The 20,594-nt window shown below is 46.0% G+C and overlaps 1 protein-coding gene across 1 annotated transcript in view; it reads left to right on the top strand.

Moving 5' to 3' along the window:
* The window catches only part of LOC115081569 (fibrillin-2-like), a gene marked incomplete at its 5' end in the record, with an annotated part of 190,616 nt that overhangs the window by 144,917 nt on the left and 25,105 nt on the right, over positions 1-20,594 (top strand). The window contains 3 exons of the mRNA XM_029585997.1: positions 9,343-9,465; positions 10,249-10,365; positions 19,832-19,960. Coding sequence (XP_029441857.1) covers positions 9,343-9,465; positions 10,249-10,365; positions 19,832-19,960 — 369 coding nt within the window. The remainder of the gene's footprint in view (positions 1-9,342; positions 9,466-10,248; positions 10,366-19,831; positions 19,961-20,594) is intronic.

The raw sequence follows: 20,594 nt of genomic DNA on the forward strand, positions 1-20,594 counted from the left end.
GGACTGGCTAGGCTCCCTCGACCTAAAGGACGTATACACTCATATCGAGATCTTCCCCAGTCACAGGAAGTAGCTCCAATTTGTGGTTGGAAAACAGCACTTCCAGTATTGGGTGTTGCCGTTCAGGCTTGCGTCAACCCCACAGGTCTTCGTAAAATGCCTGGCCGTGGTGGCGGTGTACTTTCACTGGCTGGCAATGCATGTTTTCCCATATCAAGAGTACGTCTCAGGCAGGGCCACCCGGTTCATGTGCTTGACCATTCAGATGGTTGGAGTCACTAGGGTTCGTTCGCAACTACCCAAAGTCCCATCTCAGTCCGTCACCTCTATTGGACTTCATCAAAGCCCTGCTAGACACAACAGAAGCCAGGGCCTTTCTGCCGCTTAAGAGGGCCATCACTCTGGCAACCACTGCAATAGAGGTGCAATAGAGCCAGCAGTTGTCAGCCTGACACATGTTGAGACTGTTGGGTCACATGGCAGTAACCGACCATGTCACTCCCTTGGCACGCTTACACATGCACAGAGCCCAATGAACTCTGAGGTCGTAGTGTTGCCAGGCTACTCAGAGCCTCTCGGGTTGCATTCAGTCTGGGGAGTTTCCCAGATCTCATCATGCAAGATCAAGCAAGCTGTAGCATCCCAACCTCCAGGCCTTGTCGCTCACAGCCTGGAAGTTGAGAGGTTAATCCTGCAGCTGCTTGATCTTTCAGAGGATGTGTCTCAGGTCCTGATGGCTTCCAGAAAGCTTTCCACTAGACAGTCCTACAGACTGAAGTGGAGGAGGTTTTCCGTGTGGTGTGTGCAGAAGGCCCAGATCTGTTCTCCTGCCCCACACAAAAACTGCTTGACTACCTTCTACAACTGTTGGAGGCTGTCTTAAAAACCAGCTCCATCAGAGTTCATCTTAGTGCAATTGGCTCATACCACCATGGAGGAGATGGTACGCCCAATGGTACAGCCTATAGTTGTACGTTTCATATGGGGCCTGCTTCAATTGAACTTCCCCCTAAAGCCTCCTGCTGTGTATTAGGACATCAATGTGGTGTTAGCTCAGCTGATGAAAGCTCCTTTTGAGCCTCTGTGTACATGTGACCTGAAGTACCTGACCTGGAAGGTCATATTTTTGGTAGTGGTCACTTCAGCACTCAGGGTCAGCGAGCTCCAGGCCTTAGTGACTTATCCACCTTATACTAAGTTCTATCATGACAGGATGGTCTTGCATACACACCGTAGGTTCCTGCCTAAGTTGGTGACAGATTTCTATCTTAATCAGTCATTCGTCCTGCCAGTTTTGTTTCCCAGGCCCCATTCGCACCAAGGCGAATGAGCACTGTACAGTTTGATCTGCAAGTGAGCCTTACCTTACTACCTGGAGTGGACAGAAGTCCATAGACAGTCCACCCAACTTTTTATTTCTTTTGATAGGAATAAGTTGGGCGTTGCCATTGCCAAACAGAGAATATCCAGTTGGCCAGCAGATTGCATCTCCTCCTGCTATGCCCAGGCGGGACTGCATCTTGGCGGTCATGTCAAGGCTCATTCTGTCAGAGCCATGGCAACGTCTGTGGCCCACTTGCAAGCAGTTCCTGTGGAGGAAATCTGCAAAGCTGCAACATGGCATTCTCTCCACACATTCATATCTCATTACTGCATGGATAGGGATGACCGATGAGACAGGAGGTTCAGTCAGCCTGTCTTCTAGGACCTGTGTGAGGTGAGAACACAACTCTCCCAACCTAGGGCCCTTTGTTTTGATTCAGGCTGTCTCCCCAATAGCACTGGTGGTGTTGTGCCCATTGGCACCTGGTTAGGTGTCTGTTGGTCCCCTTTTCTGTTGGGGAGCAGCCTGTAGCTAGGGATTCACCCATGTGTGAGGACTACCATCCTGCTTATCCTCAAAGAAAGCAGAGTTGCTTACCTGTAACAGATGTTCTCCGAGGACAGCAGGATGTTAGTCCTCACGAAACTTGCCTGCCACTCTGCAGAGTTGGGTTTCTCCCTTTTTTATTTAATCGTAATTCTATGTTACGAGACTACAGAGGGGCCCTGCATGGACACGTGATGTAGGACATGCTGGGCTTCGTCAGTGTGCCTAGTTAAAGTTCTAGAAACTTTGACATAAGTTTTCCGTGTTGGGCTCCATCTGGTGATGTCACCCATGTGTGAGGACTAATATCCTGCTGCCTCGGAGAACACCTGTTACAGGTAAGCAACTCTGCTTTCCCCCATGCCATCTAAGAGGGGAAAAATGTTGCAGTTGCATTAAAAGCATCAAAGCATATTGGTTAAGAGTAATAATCTCCATGCCTTCTGCTAAGGGTAGTAACCACCATACCAGCAAGTTACCCCCCTGCACGCTTATCTTTTTTCCGTCCTCTAGCCTTTAGGGCAGTGGTTCTCAACCTTTCTAAAAAAATCTAAAACATTTCTAAAATTTTCTAAAAAAAATCCACAATTTTGTCTTCGACTCAAAGGCACTTTTTTCATATGTTTCATCTCTCACCAAACCATTACCTCCTCCCATTCCAGATGACCAGGCATTCAACAAAGCTAATGAACTCGCTAAATACTTCAAATCTAAAATCACCAACCTAACAGGTGCGCTTACAACCAACAGCTCCTCTCCAATGACGCACCTCACAACCCAGCCTCAACAAAACTGCAGTCCAGAATCCTTCGAACCCACATCAGAGCTTGAGATAGAAAACATCCTTAAGAAACTAAAACCTTCCTCCCACCCATCAGATCCTCTACCTACTAACCTGCTCATTTCCATACCAAATACCATCTCTAAACCATTATCTAAAATCATTAATACCTCTTTATCTCATGGAGTGGTTCCCAATCAATTAAAGCTAGCAATCCTCAAACCTCTTCTAAAAAAACCAAACGCCTCCCCTACTGACCCAGCTAACTTTAGACCTATCGCAAATTTACCGATGATAGCCAAATTGATGGAAAAAACAGTCAACAAACAACTCTCTGAATACCTTGAGGATCACAACATACTATCCTCAGCTCAATACGGCTTCCGCAAAGGTCTCAACACGGAATCCCTTCTCCTCTCACTCACGGACAACATCCTCTTAAACCTAGAAAAAAAACAAGCCTACCTTCTGGTCCTTCTTGATTTATCTGCAGCCTTCGACACGGTAAATCACACCATACTCATCGATCAATTAGAAAATATAGGCATCAAAGGGTCTGCACTAAGCTGGTTTAAATCTTTCCTGAGCGACAGGTTTTACAAAGTAAGGATAAATAACACAGAATCCCACCCGGTACTGTCAGACCAGGGAGTCCCTCAAGGCTCTTCTCTATCACCCACTCTGTTCAACATCTACCTCCTCCCTCTTTGTCAACTTCTCTCAAACCTGAATCTCACATATTTCCTCTATGCGGACGACATACAGATCCTCATCCCAATCACAGAGTCCTTACAAAAAACCATCACTATCTGGAAGGAATGCATTCAACCCATCAAACAATTACTCTCTAGTCTCAACCTTGTTCTGAACGCTAACAAAACAGAAATGCTCATTATCACCCATGAATCTCCTTCAAACCCAGCTAATCTCTCCCTGACCACATGTCCTAATATCAACTTCTCACCTGTTGTCAGGAATTTAGGAGCCTGGCTGGACAATAAACTAAACTTAAAAAAATTTATAAACACCACGACTAAGGACTGCTTTTACAAATTGCAAGTCCTAAAAAAACTTAAACCCCTCCTTCACTTCAACGACTTCCGCCTTGTACTTCAAGCAATTGTTCTTACAAAGATTGATTATTGCAACTCTCTCTTACTCGGTCTTCCTCTCAACTCTATCAAACCCCTACAGATGGTCCAAAATGCCACCGCCAGAATTCTCACTAACTCTAACAAAAGGGAACACATAACACCCATACTCCGTAACCTACACTGGCTTCCCATCAAATATAGGATCCTTTTCAAAATACTAACCATCATTCATAAATCAATTCACAACATCTCGCCCATCAATTTAAAGATGCAACTTCGACCTCATACCTCCTCTCGACCCATCAGAAGCGCATACAAGGGTACACTGTATGCCCCAACCGCAAAAACTTCACGAAGGAAACGAGCTCTATCTACTGCTGGACCTCACCATTGGAACACTCTCCCCCCAGACTTAAGACTAGAACCAAGCCATCCTGTTTTCAAAAAAAAGCTAAAAACCTGGCTCTTTAGTCAAGCTTTCACAGACACATAAGGAACTAAACCCTCGCTGTCTTCTCTCCTCCACCTCCCATCTTCGACCCTTATCCACTTACCCCCCCTTACATTAAGTTATGACGGCCTCATTTTACTCTATGACTTATATCATCCTAAGACATTAATGTTTATGCCTTATGTTACTTCATACCTTATGTCACTTCATCTCACCATTGTTTATGCTCTATGTTACGCTATGACTTAGGTCACCCTATGATAACTGGATCACTTGTATATTATACAATGTTATTATATTATTACTATGTGTTTCCGGACTTCACCACCCAAAAAACTACATTACACAATCTGCCTCCGCTTTTTAATCTTCTATACATGTTTATTGTATTGTGACATCATTTAAGTAGTCAACCCAGTAGTTATCCCAGAGAAGCTACCTTTTGTTGATTCTTCGAATAGTCACTGTTTCATTATGTTACATACAAAGCCTTTTGTTGATTCTTCGAATAGGTACTGTTTCATTATGTTACATGTAAAGCCTTGTTTAATATGTTTCTTGTAAAGCCTTGTTTAATATGTAAAGCCTTGTTTAATATGTTTCTTGTAAAGCCAAGGGCACTGTTTCCCGTCCCGAGGCATTTTTGCTGTTACCTGTAAACCGGATTGATTTGTTTCCTAACAGGAAATTCGGTATATAAAAATTCTAAATAAATAAATAAATAAATAATGCCGTGACCCCGCAATACAGTTCCTCATGTTGCGGTGACCCCTCGCCCCGCCCTCGCCCCGTGAGGGTGGGGTGAGGGCGGGGCTTTGGTCATATGGGGGCGGGGTTATGGATGGGGTTGGATTTTAGTGCACACTTATCATTTAATTATGACATTTATAATGTGAATGTAACTCAACTCACCATAGGTTCTCACATGCATGGCACACTGACCCATGATCGTCACGGGGCTAGATGTAAAAGTACAGTTTGTATCCACAGGAATCCCCTGACCGACAATAATGGATGTAAAGCAGATTTATGACATTCCCCATACAACTCACCCTACAAAAAAGATATTCTGGTTCTAGTGACATCTCAGTAACAGCAACTCAAACTCCTTCTATTTCCAGGCTCAATAGCCCTACTTATGAAAAGACAGCAGTTTACCACCAATGCATGTCCTCTGAGAAAACACAACAAATAAGACCGATACAAACGCTTACATGCTAGTAAAATATCTCATCTCGGTAACAGACACAGAACCGACCTAATATACTCCCAGGATCTGTAGTAATGCACATAAACTAATCCGCACACAGTTACACCTGTATTATGGAATACACTCAAACAGGAGCAACCCTATCTATGAAAAGGCAACACTACAAATATTAAATCAGGTCCTAAAAACCAATACACCTCTTATTAGGAAAACAGAACTAGCAAGCAGCTATAGATCCCCACACAGAAATAATTGTAAAACTATACTAATAAGCATAATAAATGTTTCAAAACAGCTATGAACATCCAACAATTAAAAACTCATAAAAACTATTAAACATTCTCCAAACACCAATAAAATATTTCAAAAAAGCAGACATCACACAATTAAAATGGCAGTCAAGAAAAATAAACTTAAAAAGCCACCTTTACTTACCCCCTCCAGCAGCTCTCCTACTCCCCTTCCCTGCAGGCCGTGGCACTCACCAGAAGCAGCAGTAGAAGCTAAGCTCTATACTTATGGTCCTCTTCCTTAGTGCCCATGTCTCTCACACACACACACCAAACCAGTCATGCCCCCATGACCAGTTTCTGTCTCTCACACACCGATCATCTCCCAAACAGTCTTTGGCACACACACACCAGTCACCTTCCTGAACAGTTTCTCTCATGCCATACACACACACACACACACACACACAGGCTTCCCACTCCCGTGTTCTACTTACATATACGGGCTTCTCACTCTCATAATCACTTTCTCACACACACACACACCAGTCACCTTCCTGAACAGTTACTCTCATGCCATACACACACACACAGGCTTCCCACTCCCGTGTTCTACTTACATATATGGGCTTCTCACTCTCATAATCACTTTCTCTGTCTCTCTCTCTCTCTCTCTCTCACACACACACACACACACACACACACACACACATTCACTAACTCACCAGTCTCTCACTCCCATGCTTGTTCTCTCCACATGCACAGGCTTCTCATTCCCATACTCACTTTCTCTTTGTTACACACACACCAGTCTCTCTCATTTCCATGCTCACTCTCCACGTGCACAGGCTTCTCATTCCCTGAATCACATTCTCTCATATTCACACACACACACCAGTCTTTTTCTCTCACACACACCATCACCTTACCAAGCAGTCTCTCTCTCTCATGCATGCACACTCACCCAGGTTTCTCACTCCCACAACACCAGGCTTCTTACGCTCATGCTTTCTCACATACCCAGACTTCTCACTTCCATGCTTTTTCTCTCTCTCACACACACACATCAGTCACCTCCCTGACTAATGTCTCACACTCTCACATACACATCAGTCATCTCCCTGAGCAATCACTTTCATTGTCTCTCACATACACACACACACATCAGCTCTCTGACCAGTCAATCACACACAGGCTGGCTGGCTGCTTCTCTCTCTTTCTCTCACTCACTTCCTCTTCTCCCCCGAGCACAAATGGGAGCTGCAGCAGCCTCCGCTGGCCAAGAAAGAAGAATCCCATCGGCCGCGGGAGGCTCATGCTGCTGTCTCCTTTCTCCATTACCGGCTGCTTCTATTGCTCGGGGACCGATGCTGCAGCCGCTGCTGCTACTTTTTCGCGCAGCGCGGCTCTCTCTCCTTCCCGCACACCGCGATTCACTTCCTGTTCCGGGTCACGGGAGGGGGGGGCAGGCGCAGGAAGAAGAAAAGGCCCAGCCGCGGGTGCAGAGCTTCTTCTAGCGCCGCTGCCGTTCCCGCTGGGCTTGAACGTGCTGACAGCCCGGCGGCAACGGCAGCGGGAGAGACCGGGAGCGCGCGATACACCTGCCGGTGCTTGGCGGCGCCGCGGACCGGCAAAAAACTCCCACGGCCCGGTCCCGGTCCGCGGACCGGTGGTTGGGGACCCCTGCTTTAGGCGACCCCTGTGTTTTGGGCGTTCGACCCCCGCCGGGGTCGCGACCCACAGGTTGAGAACCGCTGCTTTAGGGTTTCACAGTGTTTATCCCATGCCCGTTGACTGTTTTCATTTTCACCACCTCCTCTGGAAGGACATTCCAGGTCTCCACACACTCTCCATGAAGAAATATTTTCTGATGTTGGTTCTGAGTCATTCCCCCTGGAGTTTCATTTTGTGACCCCCCCTAATTCTGTTTCAATGGAAAAGATTCGAAGTCCATACATCATTGAAACATTTTAGGTATCTGAAGGTCTGTATCATATTTCCCCTGCACCTCCTCTTCCAGGGTGCACATATTCAGATCCTTCAGCCTCTCCTCATAGGTATTCTGATACACTATTTTGGTCGCCCTTCTCGGAACTGCCTCCATTCTGTCTCTATCCTTTTTGAGGTACGAACTCCAGAACTGAACACGGTACTCCAAGTGAGGCCTCACCAAGGACTTATACAAGGGCTAACTTTAGATTTTCTTTCAAGCAGTCCTAAAATTATCCAGCAAGCTTAACCTGATAACACTGAATGTTGGCATTATATGGAAAACCAAGGCCTAGATTTAATAAGCCATGATATAACCTGTCATAAATCGCGTTTATTTCTCAATATTGCCATAGAGCAGCTATATAGCACGATATTTTCAAAGATTCCCTCCCTTTATGAAAATTTGCTGCTTTGCATACATGTGCATGCATAAAATTATCTAATGCATGCAAAGCAGCTAATGCATAGGCAATTCAATGCAAATAAAATGATGCAGTCAACTTAGAGAAATCTTTTTTTTTTTTTTACTTCAGGGCCATCTCAGCAGATAGCCCTGGGGTGGGGGGAGATTTACCAAGACCCCTAGGAAGGGGGCCTTTGCCAGTGTGTTGGGGGATCAGGGTTAGGGCGCCCTTTCCCCGTTTTGATTTCACAATTGTCATTCGTGACCCCCCAGGCTTTGAACACACACAGACACACACACACAGTCCCAAATGATGTGTTAGCCCCCGCCCAAGACCCCTCTGGTGGCTAAAAGCATCCCTGCTGGGAGTGAGGGTCCCACGACGGCTTCAGTGCAGTGTCTGATAGGCAGCGCTCATAAGACGGCCCAGAAATATTTGGGGTTTAAGGAGCGCTGGGTGAGACAGGACAATTTAGATAAAATTTAGATAAGGTTGGGAGCCGTGAGGCCTTTGATTTCTTTTTTTTTTTTAATACTGATACAGCGCTATTTACCAGGATATCTTTTAAAGATAACTTGCTACTTATCCAGATCTGTGACCACACAAGACCGGATAACTTTAAAACCTAACTGGCTATATTAACTAGCCCCCACCATATCCTTTGACTTTACCCTCTCTTCCCACTGCCTCCAATGCTGCGTGATACTGTAAATATGTAAATACTTCAGTTTTATTTCATCCTCATGTTTTTATACTTTATTTATTTTTCTGTTGGTTAGCTTGTTTGCTCTTCCTTCCTTCCTTATCTAGTTTTGCATTATTGTAACCCCACCCCCCTGTCCCTGTTCATTGTATTTTCCTCCTATCAGTTCTAATGTGAACCGGTGTGATGTTGTACCCTAACGTCGGCATATAAAAGTTTTAAATAAATAAATAAATGTATTCAAACATATTTTTTAAAGTTAGCCGGATATCTTTAAGTATATTCAGTGGGACATGTATCCCAGTGAATAAACAGGACAAGTTAATCAGCTAACATTAGCCTGATAACTTGTCCACTAAACAGCCTATTGAATATTGGCCTCGAAGTGCCTGACACTGGCTCATATTTATTAATATGGATCATCATACTGAGCGATTTCAGTATTTTTAGTTACTAGTTACCTGCTAAGCCTGGTGTCCTGAGGGGTAGTGGGACCTTCCTGGCAGCACTTGCATGTTTTCTGACCAAATGAAAGAATTATATCCATAACCTCTTTTCCCACCCTGTTAGATTAGCACTAAATGTTCTTTCTTTATGTGGACTGCAGATCTGGATGAGTGCGGTCAGTCTCCCAAGCCATGCAATTTCATCTGTAAGAACACAGAGGGCAGCTACCAGTGCTCTTGCCCCCGAGGGTACGTGCTGCAGGAAGATGGCAAGACATGCAAAGGTAAGGAGAAATCTAAGCAATGCTACTCATCCTCGTAAGACATGAGACAGCGCTACACACCTTCTCTAGACTCAAGGGTCAGAGCTAGGTACCGTCATGGGACTTGAGGGTCAGCGTTAAGTGCCCTCCCTAGACGTGAGAATCAGTACTACACACCGTTGAGAGACAAGACAGCAGCACTAGGCTCTTACCCGAGATATATAAGGGTCAATACTGGGCATTCTGGTGAGACACAAGAGCTAGCATGATATGCTCCTGAGACGCAAAAACCAGCTGTGTTCACCCCACTAGACATGAAGTCCTGTGCTATGCACCCTCCTGAGATATGAGAACCAGCATTAGGCACTCTCCTGATTCACATAAACCAGCACTATATACCCTCTAGAAATAGGGCAGTTAATGTATTACAAACCATCACCCTTTTACAAGAGAAACAGCTGACATTACATATTGTTGCTAGACATAACATTGAGTGCTACATACCACTGGGAAACCCAAATCCCAGCAACTATACCTTTTTCCAAATTACATTAGCTCAACATACCCACAGCAAAACACCGTAGCATACTCCCATGAGACACCATTACCATCACTGCACACCCATCTAAGACGTGAAAGTGTGTATTGCGTGCTGTCATAAAACACGACGATCACGACAATACAAGGTAGCCAAAGCTTCACAGCACACAGTAACCAAAGCCACATTCCACTGCAACACACAACTACACACCACCATGTGCTAGAAAGCAGCAGGCACGTCTGATGAGCTGTTTCATGCCTTAGATCTGGATGAGTGCAACACCAAACAACACAACTGCCAGTTCCTTTGTGTGAATACCATCGGCAGCTTTAATTGCAAGTGCCCTCCGGGATTCACCCAGCACCACTCCTCCTGCATAGGTGAGTACTGAATCCAGGCAGTCTCTCCTAGTGCCTCCTTTTAGCCTTTCCTGCAATCTCTACTGCTGTAGTAGGCAACCTTATATAAAAGGAAAATTAGATAAAACTGAAAACGTGTTTTTGACTGATGACTGTAACATAAAAGAACTTGACCAGGAAGATGAATATAAATATCTAGGAGTAGAAGCACAAGTTACTGAGAGAAATGATCAGCAAAGAATACTAAAGGAGACTGAAATTGGTATTGAAAAGTGCTTTAACAGCATGGAGTATGATACGAACAAATTGCAAACCCAGTAAGAATTGAGGCAAGCACATAGGCCTATGAGTGAGGTTCATTCTTGTCATTTGAGACATTACCTCATGAAAACTGAGACAAGGCAGTGTCTCCTGGTGCTTCCTTTTAGGTTTTTTTTATGCTTCCCAGCAGTCTTATGACGTTCCCCACTGTACGATAACAACCCTCATTCGGGAGCAAAAATGCTTACAATGTATCGTGTTTCATTCTATTCACTTCAGTAAGTATGGGATTTGTAACCCATTATAAAGTGAATTGCTCACCATGAATAACTTATAATCATCGGGTTTGTCAAGTTAGAATTTTTTTTAAAGAAAATGAACCTTGGCAGTTCGGTTTTTCATTCAATTTTTTCAATTTTTACAATTTCTTTCTCATCTGTTTCTATCCGCTCAATGTATTCACTGCGAAGTGTATCCACAGAAAAAGAATGAGAAAACACTTATCGTGATGTTGAATCGCAGCGGCACTTAGCTTCTGTGCCCTGTCTGGAACGCCCGACTGTGTACAGCAGTTTTAACTTAGAACTGCTTGATCAACAATGCATTTTTTAATACACCAAACGCTGAGAGGAGTTCCATCCGCAGAGAAACACTAAAAGTTGAAGCCCGAGCCCCTGTTGAAGTTCCTTCGAAACACGCGCTGTGTCGGGCGTTGTTGATCAAGCAGTTCTAAGTTAAAGCTGCTGTACACAATCGGGCATTCCAGACAGGGCACAGAAGCTAAGTGCCACTGCGATTCAACATCACGATAAGTGTTTTCTCATTCTTTTTCTGTGGATACACTTCGCAGTGAATACATTGAGCGGATAGAAACAGATGAGAAAGAAATTGTAAAAATTGAAAAAATTGAATGAAAAACTGAACCGGAAAGATTCATTTTCTTTAAAAAAAATTCTAACTTGACAAACCCGATGATTATAAGTTATTCACTTTATAATGGGTTACAAATCCCATACTTACTCAAGTGAATAGAATGAAACACGATACAGTGTAAGCATTTTTGCTCCCGAATGAGGGTTGTTGTCATAAGTGAAATAATATTGGCACTTGACAACGTGGCTTATTATTGAATAAATTTATCTTATTACTACGGTTTACATCCAGTTGTTTAGAAATATAGTTCCACACTGTACAACATCAATAATGATGCTGCAGATTGGTTGTAGTGTGAAGTCTCTAAAGACCTGCCTTTCCTGTTCATACCCGGATCAGTCCAGACTGCTGGGTTTTGCCTCCCTTCCAGCAGATGGAGACAGAGAGAGTTTCACTGACCCTGCCCTATAACCTGGTGTGCCACCTGCTACTCTTCAGTATTTCTCGGCACAAGATGGTAGAGGTGCAAATCCTGCAGTCCCCCCCCTCCCACCCCCCACCCCCAAACGAAAGGAAAAAGCAGAGAAGATAGTTTTTTAGGATTCCTCCCAGGAGGTTGCTAGGCCCTGCTGTGGCTATTCCTCCTGATTCTGAGGTGGACGAGTATGGGGGTAGGGGACCCTTGCCTGGCTTGGTCCTTTTCACCGCCGTGGGTGGATTTCTGGTGATGCCAGTTCTCTCCCACCCCCCCCCCCCCAGGAGAACTCTTGGCATCCTGTAGCTCTTCTGCTGCACAGGGAAGTGTACCCTCTGTTTTTGTGATTTTGATTAAAGTTTAAAAAAAAAAAAAAAAGCAGACAAGCAGAGCAGCTGAGAAAGCTGCAGGCGGTGCCGGATATCTTTGGCTTTGCTGGGGCGGGAGATCTCAGGTGGCAGGGCTGGTCAGCCACTTGGTCGGGCCTTCCTTTCTGGCACGGCACGGCTGCTTTTAGTCAGGCAGATGGCACGCAGCAGTGTCTGCCGCTCATATTGCGATGTGTGGGGCTTTCGCACACTGGGCTGTGCTCCTGATGCCTCTCTGGGGGTGAGGCATCAGGCGGAGGCTGCGCCGGAGCGCAGGGCAAACAGAAGACAAGCACGGGAGCGCCTCTGAAGACCACAAAGACCCTCCCGCCAGGCGCCGGAACAATGGCCCTGTTTTCTCCAGTTGAAGGGATTTCAGTATTTATCAGGGGGTCAATGGATCTTACTCCCCCATTGTGTCTGGCAGTGCAGGGCTCCACTAATAGAAGGAAACCTGATTCAGATGAAGAAGGGGGACCTCTTCAGGGATGTCTGAGGGCCCCATAATGTTTTCATCTGAGTTTGTGCTGCTCATGCATGAGGTATACTTGGCAAGAAAAGCAGCTGGGAAGCAGTCAGAGGAATCCCTTGGACTGCGTCCTGGTAAAAGGCCTAGAAGTTCCAGGGATCAGATTCCTAGGTGATGATGGCACATCCTGTTAGTCCAGATGAAGGCTTTGAGGAATCAGAGGAAAGAGTTCTGCCGGTAACTGCCTCTCCTGAACCAGCTGCTCCTGATACTAGCCCAGATGTGGCACATCCAGATTGGGGGCTGGGAGAGGTACCTAAAGTGGTGCATCTCGTCCGTAAGGAGGAACTGTGGCCCTTGATGCCCCGTTATTGGGGATCAAGGTTCTCCAGGAGAAGTCTGATCAAGAAGGGATGGACCCAGTCATGGATGGCCTATGGGATCCAGCGAAAGCCTTCCCCTTTCACAAATCGGTGAAGAAATTAGTGGTCAGGGAAGACATGCTTGAGCTTTTGGTGCTCCCAAAGGTAGTCGCGTCAGTGTCAGCGGTCACTAAGAAAACCACCATTTCTGTGGCCGGTTCAGCGGCACTGAAGGATGTGTTGGGTTTGTGGCATAGTGTGGACTCTTAGTCGCAGTGGAGATGACTCCTCCCATGGGGAGGGGCCCCGTGGGGAGCCACAACAATAGGCTAGACTCAGAGAGCAGACACTTGGAGGTGGAAAGCTTTATTGTACTGCTGTAGATAAATGGTATGATGCAGGAAGGAATGGCACTGAAGTCCAGCAAGGTGCCAATATGCTCAGACAGTCTTAGATGTAGAAGTCTCACCCAGATGTTCAAGGTTGATAGGGTTCCGCAGTGCAGGATAGGCCGAACGTGGTGGGTGGAATTGGAGAACTGGATCATAGAGGTACTCACTGAAGCGTAGTACAGGAATCTTCCTGGCAGATGGTGAAGGTGGGACCTGAGGTCCGAGGTGCAGGATAGTCTGAACTGGTAGGCCCTCGAGGAACGAGTACCTGAGAGTACAGACAATCCTGAAAGAGAAGAGAGACCCCCGAGGAGTGGTTGTCTTAGTTAGTAGAAACCCCGAAAGATAGTTGGAAGCGATAAGCCCCCGAGGAGCGGGTGCCTAGAGCTTCGTCAGGAGCGAGATACCCCAGTGGGTAGTGAGGAATCTAAGCAAGCAGCTTAGAGTGGTCAGAGTAGCTAAACCAAAGTCCTTGCTAACTCATTTGTTGGTAGCGGAGTGGAGGCTTAAATATCTGGAGGTTTTGACATCATGCGGTGGGGATGCCCCCGAGGTTCCCGCCATCACGTGTAGATAAGCATAGGCAACTTGCGCGACGCGCCCTAGGAGGCCAAGGGAAGGAGCATGGCAGAAGGGAACACCCATGCTGAGTTGGAGACGCCGAGGGTTTCGGCACTCAGCACCGGAGGCAGCCATCTTGCCCAAAGAGGAGGAAAAGGGTAGAAAAGTGGTAAGGCAGACCATTGGATGCAACAATATGCAGTACAGCAATTTGGAGATTCACCTCATAAAGATTATTTAGGTAACTGTGTTAGACATATATGCTGCCGTTTGCAATAGCTTCATTTTGAAGGCTAGCCTGCCTTGGGTGCAGCAGTTGCAGACTACGAGATTGCTGTCTGCATCTGAGGCTAAACAGGCAGACTGTCTAGAAGTGACAGTGGCTTATGTTGAGGATGTCTTGTATGACCTCATCAGAACTTCTTCAAGAATTATGATGTCAGCGGTCTTGGACAGACATCTCCTTTGGTTAAAGAACTGGTCGGTGAATGTTTGGTCCAAGTCACGCTTAGGAGCATTGCCTTTCAAAGGAAAACTTCTATTTAGAGAGGTCTTGGAAGAGCTCGTAAATCATCTTGGCGAGACCAAAGGGCATAGGTTGCCAGAGGATAATCCTAAAGGAAACAAGGATGTTTGCAGGATGTTCTCGTTTCTGGACAAATAGAAGGTTTCATCAGAGTAGGCCCCCAGCAGGAGCCTAGAGCAAAGCAGCCAGGAAGTAACAATCCTGGAGTCTTTTGAGGGGCAGAAAGCCAAACAGAGATAGTCTCGGCCAAGAAACTGGTGGAGCTAAATCTGGAGATGGTATAGAGAAGGGTGACAAAAATGATAAAGGGGATGGAACAGCTCCCCTATGAGGAAAGACTAAAGAGGTTGGGGCTGTTCAGCTTCGAGAAGAGATGACTGAGTAGGGGATATGAAAGAGGTCTAAAATCATGAGAGGCCTAGAATGGGTAAATGTGAATCAGTTATTTACTCTTTCGGATAATAGAAGGACTAGGGGGCACTCCATGAAGTTAGCAGGTAGCAGATTTAAAAAGAATTGGAGCAAATTCTTTTTCTCTCAACGCACAATTAAGCTCTGGAAATTGTTGCCAGAGGATGTGATTAGTGCAGATTATAAGGTGAGCTGACAGTAATTGGGTAAAGTTCAGGACATATTTTGGTCATTGGGGAATTGGATATACCAGATTATAGGGAGGGTTCAGGATAAGGGGTTAAGGATCAATACACATTTTGGTCATCAGAGTTAAGGCGGATTTGATATACCAGGGAAATAGATGGCACAATCAAATAGCCAAGTTTTCAGGACTTTCTTAAATTTCTTAATGTCTGCTGTTGTTCGAAGATTCTCTGGCATAGAGTTCCAAAGATCTGGGCCAGCAATTGATAATGTTCTGCCTCTAGTTTGAGTTAGATGAGAATCTCTTATAGCCGGGATTTCAAGAAGGCCTATATAATTTCAAAAAAAAAAAAAAAGAAGAGCCATCTCCTCCTCCAACAATTTCCACTCCTTGGGGTCTAGCTTCTGGTGACTGAGAAAATCCGCTTGAACATTGTCCATTCCAGCTATGTGAGATGCCGGTAGCAATGCCAGATGCTGTTCCACCCAGAGAAACAACTCCTGGGCCTCCTGGTTTCCCTTGTTGATTGATATATACCACAGTGGTTGTGTTATCTGATAAGATGTGCACTGGACAGCTGCGTAATAGAGGCAGAAATGGAAACAACACGAAACACACCGCACTCATGTCCAAATGATTGATAGACCAGAATGCCTTGTTCTTGGACCATTGCCCCTGGGCCGACTGACTCTGACACACTGCACCCCGGCCAGAAAGACTGGCATTTGTGGTAACTACCACCCATTCCGGAACACTCCATGACTTAGATGATCCCGACTAAGCCACCATGAAAGACTTGACCTTGCAGCCCCCTTGAGCAACAGCGTAAGATGAAATTGTTCCAACAAAGGATCCCAATGGCAAAGAAGAGACTTTTACAGAGTCTGCATGTGTACAAAAACCCAAGGAACTAGCTCCAACGTTGAAGACATAGAGCCTAGCACTTGAAGATAGTCCCAGATTCTGGGCACAGCAGCTTTCAATGGCCTACGTATCTGCTTCTGCAGCTTGAGAATGCGACCCTCGGTAGGAAAAACCTTTTCAAACCTGGTGTTGAGGCGCGCTCCTAAGAACTCCAGAACCTGAGATGGGGTGAGATGACTTTTCGCACGATTCACCACCCAGCCTAGAGACCTGAATTGCTGCAAGTCCTGAGACACTGCTTGACTGCAGATGGCTTCCGACTTTGTTCGAATGAGCTAGTCATCCAGATACAGGTGGACCAGAACGCTTTTATTTCTAAGCACCACCACCACCACAATCACCATCACCTTGGTAAGCATAATTGGAGCTGTTGCCAGACCGAAAGGAAGGGCACAAAACTGAAAATGCTTCCTGAGTACCATGAACCTCAAAAACCGTTGCTGATCTGGATGGAATGCTATGTGCAGGTATGCTTCGGTTAAGTCTAGAGAAGTCAGAAACTCTCCTTTGTGCACTGCTGCAATAACCAAGCACAGGGTTTCCATACGAAAATGAGGAACCCCGAGAGCCACATTCGCCTTTTTCAAATCCAAAATTGGACAGAAAGACCCCTCCTTTTTTGGCACCACGAAATATATGGAATACCTTCCTGTCTTGTGTTCCCCATTAGGCATGGGAACGACAGCCCCCAGCCTCTATAACCAATCCATGGTTTCTTGGACCACCTTCCTTTTGCTGAATGGATTGCAAGGGGAAACCATGAACAAATATTGAAGTGGTTGAGAGAATTCTAATGTATAACCGTCTCTTTTACACTTAGGACCAACTGGTCTGTCGTGATTCTGGCCCACTCCTCGTAAAACAGGGTTAGTCATCCTCCAATAGGAGGAACAGAGTAGACCGACCTCGCTTCATTGAACATACAAACATAAAAAATTGCCATACTGGGTCAGACCAAGGGTCCATCAAGCCCAGCATCCTGTTTCCAACAGTGGCCAATCCAGGTTACAAGTACCTGGCAAGTACCCCAACACCAAGAAGGTCCCATGCTACCGATGCCAGTAATAATTCCCGTAGTTTTTGATTGTTTTCCCAGTTTATCTCCGAAGTGTATGCCTACCTCTGTTGCTACAGTTTATTTTCCCTGTTTAACGCCGGTATATATGCCTACCTCCATAACTCATCGTCTGTTAGTGTCAAACCTGTACACCATTGTGATCCAGTGATTTTCACAAGGAATGATGGTATATATAAAACACTCAAATAAATAAACCTCAGTTGGAAAGAAATTAGTAGAACTAGGGGTCACGGAATGAAACTCCAGGAAGACTCAAAACCAACATCAGGAAATATTTCTTCACAGAGAGGGTGGTGGATGTCTGGAATGCCCTTCCAGAAGAGGTGGTGAAGACAAAAACAGTAAAAGATTTCAAACGGGCATGGGATAAACACTGTGGATCCCTAGGGACTAAGGATGGAAATGAAGAGGGAAGTGCATGGGAGATAAATTGCTGTGTGGTGGTTGCTACCCTTGGCGGTGGGCCTTCATGTTGTTGGTGCATCTCCAATATTGCTCTATGCTTTAACGGTAGGGGGAAAACAAATGACGGGTGGGAATCGGACTCAGACAGCAGCCAATGAGGACACTGGATTCCGGGGTTTGGGAATACAAGTAGGAGTGGGAGTAACTTGCTGATGCGGCTGTTGATGCCTTTGACCAGTATGCCTATACAATTTGATGCTACCACGAGCTTGCTGGGCAGATTGGATGGAGCGTTTGGTCCTTTTCTGAGGTCATTTCTATGTTTCTATGAAGACTGTCTTGAAGCTTCACAAGGACAGGGGGACTATGATTCTCATAGCCCTTCATTGGCCAAGACAGGTCTGGTTTCCACGCCTTCAGAAGATGTCCATCAGGAGACCGATCTGTCTGAGAACTTCCCTAGATCTCATCACGCAATATCAGGGCAGGATGCAACATCCCAACCACCAGACCCTTTCGCTCAAGCCTGGATATTGAGAGGTTAATTCTGCAGCCGCTCGATCTTTCAGAAGATGTGTCTCAGGTCTTGGTGGATTCTAGAAAGCATTCCACTAGAAAGCTCTAAGGACTTAAGTGGAGGAGCTTTTCCATGTGGTGTGAGCAAAAGCCCTAAATCTGTTCTCTTGCCCCACACAAAAATTGCTTGATTACCTTCTACACTTATCGGAGGCTGGCTTAGGCTCCATCTTAGTACAATTAGCGCTTACTATTACAGTGTAGATGGTATGCCCGTCTATGTTCAGCGTATAGGTGTACATTTTATGCGGGGTCTGCATCAGTTGAAGCCTCCCATAAGGCCTTCCGTTGTGTCTTGGGACCTCAGTGTGATTTTAGCTCAGCTGAAGAAAGCTCCTTTTGAGCCACTGCACACCTGTGACCTGAATTACCTGACCTGGAAGATCATATTTTTGGTGGCAGTCACTTCAGCATGCAGGGTCAGTGAGCTCAAGGCCCTAGTGACTTATCCACCTTATACAAAATTCTATCATGACAGGGTAGACTTGTGCATGCATCCTAAGTTCCTGCCTAAGGTGGTGATGAATTTCCATCTTAACCAATCATCCTGCCAATATTCTTTCCCAGGCCCTATTCACACTAAGGCGAACGAGCACTGCACAGTTTGGATTGCAAGCGAGCCTTAGCCTTCTGTCTGGAACAGACAGAAGCCCATAGACAGTCCACCCAACTTTTTGTTTCTTTTGCTAAGAATAGATTGAGCGATGCCGTCACTAAACAGACACTATCCAATTGGCTAGCAGATTGTATCTCTTTCTGTTATGCCTCTCCATGGAGGTGATCTGCAAGGCTGCGACGTGGAGTTCTCTGCAAACATTCACACCCCATTGATGTTTGGATAGAGATGGCCAACACGATAGTAGGTTCAGCCAGTCTGTCCTCAGGAACCTGTTTGAGGTGTAAAAGCGAACTCTCCCAACCTAGGACCCGTTGTTTGGGTTCAAGCTGTCTCCCCCTCTGTTACCAACAGCACCAGTGTTGTTGTGCCGGTTGGCACCTGGTTAGATGTCTCTTGTTCCCCTTTTGTGTTGGGGAGCAGCCTGTAGCTAGGGATTCATCCATGTGTGAGGACTCCCATCCTGCTTATCCTAGGATAAAGTAGAGTTGCTTACCTGTAACAGGTGTTCTCCTAGGACAGCAGGATGTTAGTCCTCACGAAACCCACACGCCACCCCGCGGAGTTGGGTTTCTCCTATTTTTATTTTTCATCGTAATTCTATGTTACGAGACTGAAGAGGGACCCCCATGTGAATGTGTGGTATAGGGCATGCTGAGCGTGCTCAGTGTGACTAGTCATAGTTTCTAGAAACTTTGACATAAGTTTTCCACGTCGTGCTCCATCTGATGATGTCACCTATCTGTGAGGACTAACATCCTGCGGTCCTCGAGGAACAGGTAAGCAACTCTGGTTTTCCTTAGACTGGAATCAGTATGCAGCAATAAAGGAGACCTGCCCTTTCCCCACGCTGCAGTTAGTGTGCAGCATTAAAGGAGACCTGCCCTTTCTCCACACTGCAGTTAGGGTGCAGAATTAAAGGAGACCTGGCCTTTCCCCAGGCTCAAATCAGTGTTTAAAGAGAGGTATATTGCAGTGTTTACCTGTCTGAGGTATCTTGCAGATAACAATGAGTGCACGGCTCAGCCCAGCCTGTGTGGATCCAGAGGTGTGTGCCAGAACAGCCCGGGCAGCTTCAACTGCGAATGTCAGAAAGGATTCTCCCTGGACAGTGCTGGCAGCAACTGTGAAGGTAAGATCCTGGTCCCTCTGCCACCATAACAATGTTCTGCCAGTGCCATGGCTGGTTTCCGTCCCTCCCCACTGCCTTGCACTCCGGCCTTCCTGGAGCAAAGAGCATCGGGGTGGGAAAATAGGCTGTGTCTCAGCATTTAGGTCCCAGGTCACAAAACAGGCAATCTTTAAGCCCAAACACAGTTCTGGCTTTCTAATACAGGACATCCCTCCTTCCTCCGTTACACAGACAACTGTGGAAACAAAATGTAAGTAAAGAAATGCAGCAAAAGACTCCCCTAAGTATCACTGTAACTGTGGACTGCAAGGTATGGGGTTCTCCTTTGTCCCTCACTGTAACGTGATGAGCGAGATCTGTGAATTCTTGGGCCAAGTCTGTTCCTCTCTCCGGGAACTGGGAAAGGAAGGCGCAAAGTGAAGGCCTTTTGCTAATCAGAGAGCGCATTTAATTCTGCAGAGCCAGAAGCCTGCCTTGAAGACTGGAGTGGGTTAGGGAGCACAGGACTTGCAGGGATAATATACAGTTGCAAGCAGCGAGAGTTCGCTAATTATGAGCTGTTGATGAAGGAATCAAGGACCAGGAGGGGAGGGCGTGGGGATAGATTTGACTTAGTGTTAGTGATGCTGAGAGA

The sequence above is a fragment of the Rhinatrema bivittatum genome, unplaced genomic scaffold (genome assembly GCF_901001135.1).
Source record: "Rhinatrema bivittatum unplaced genomic scaffold, aRhiBiv1.1, whole genome shotgun sequence".
NCBI classification, from domain to species: domain Eukaryota; kingdom Metazoa; phylum Chordata; class Amphibia; order Gymnophiona; family Rhinatrematidae; genus Rhinatrema; species Rhinatrema bivittatum.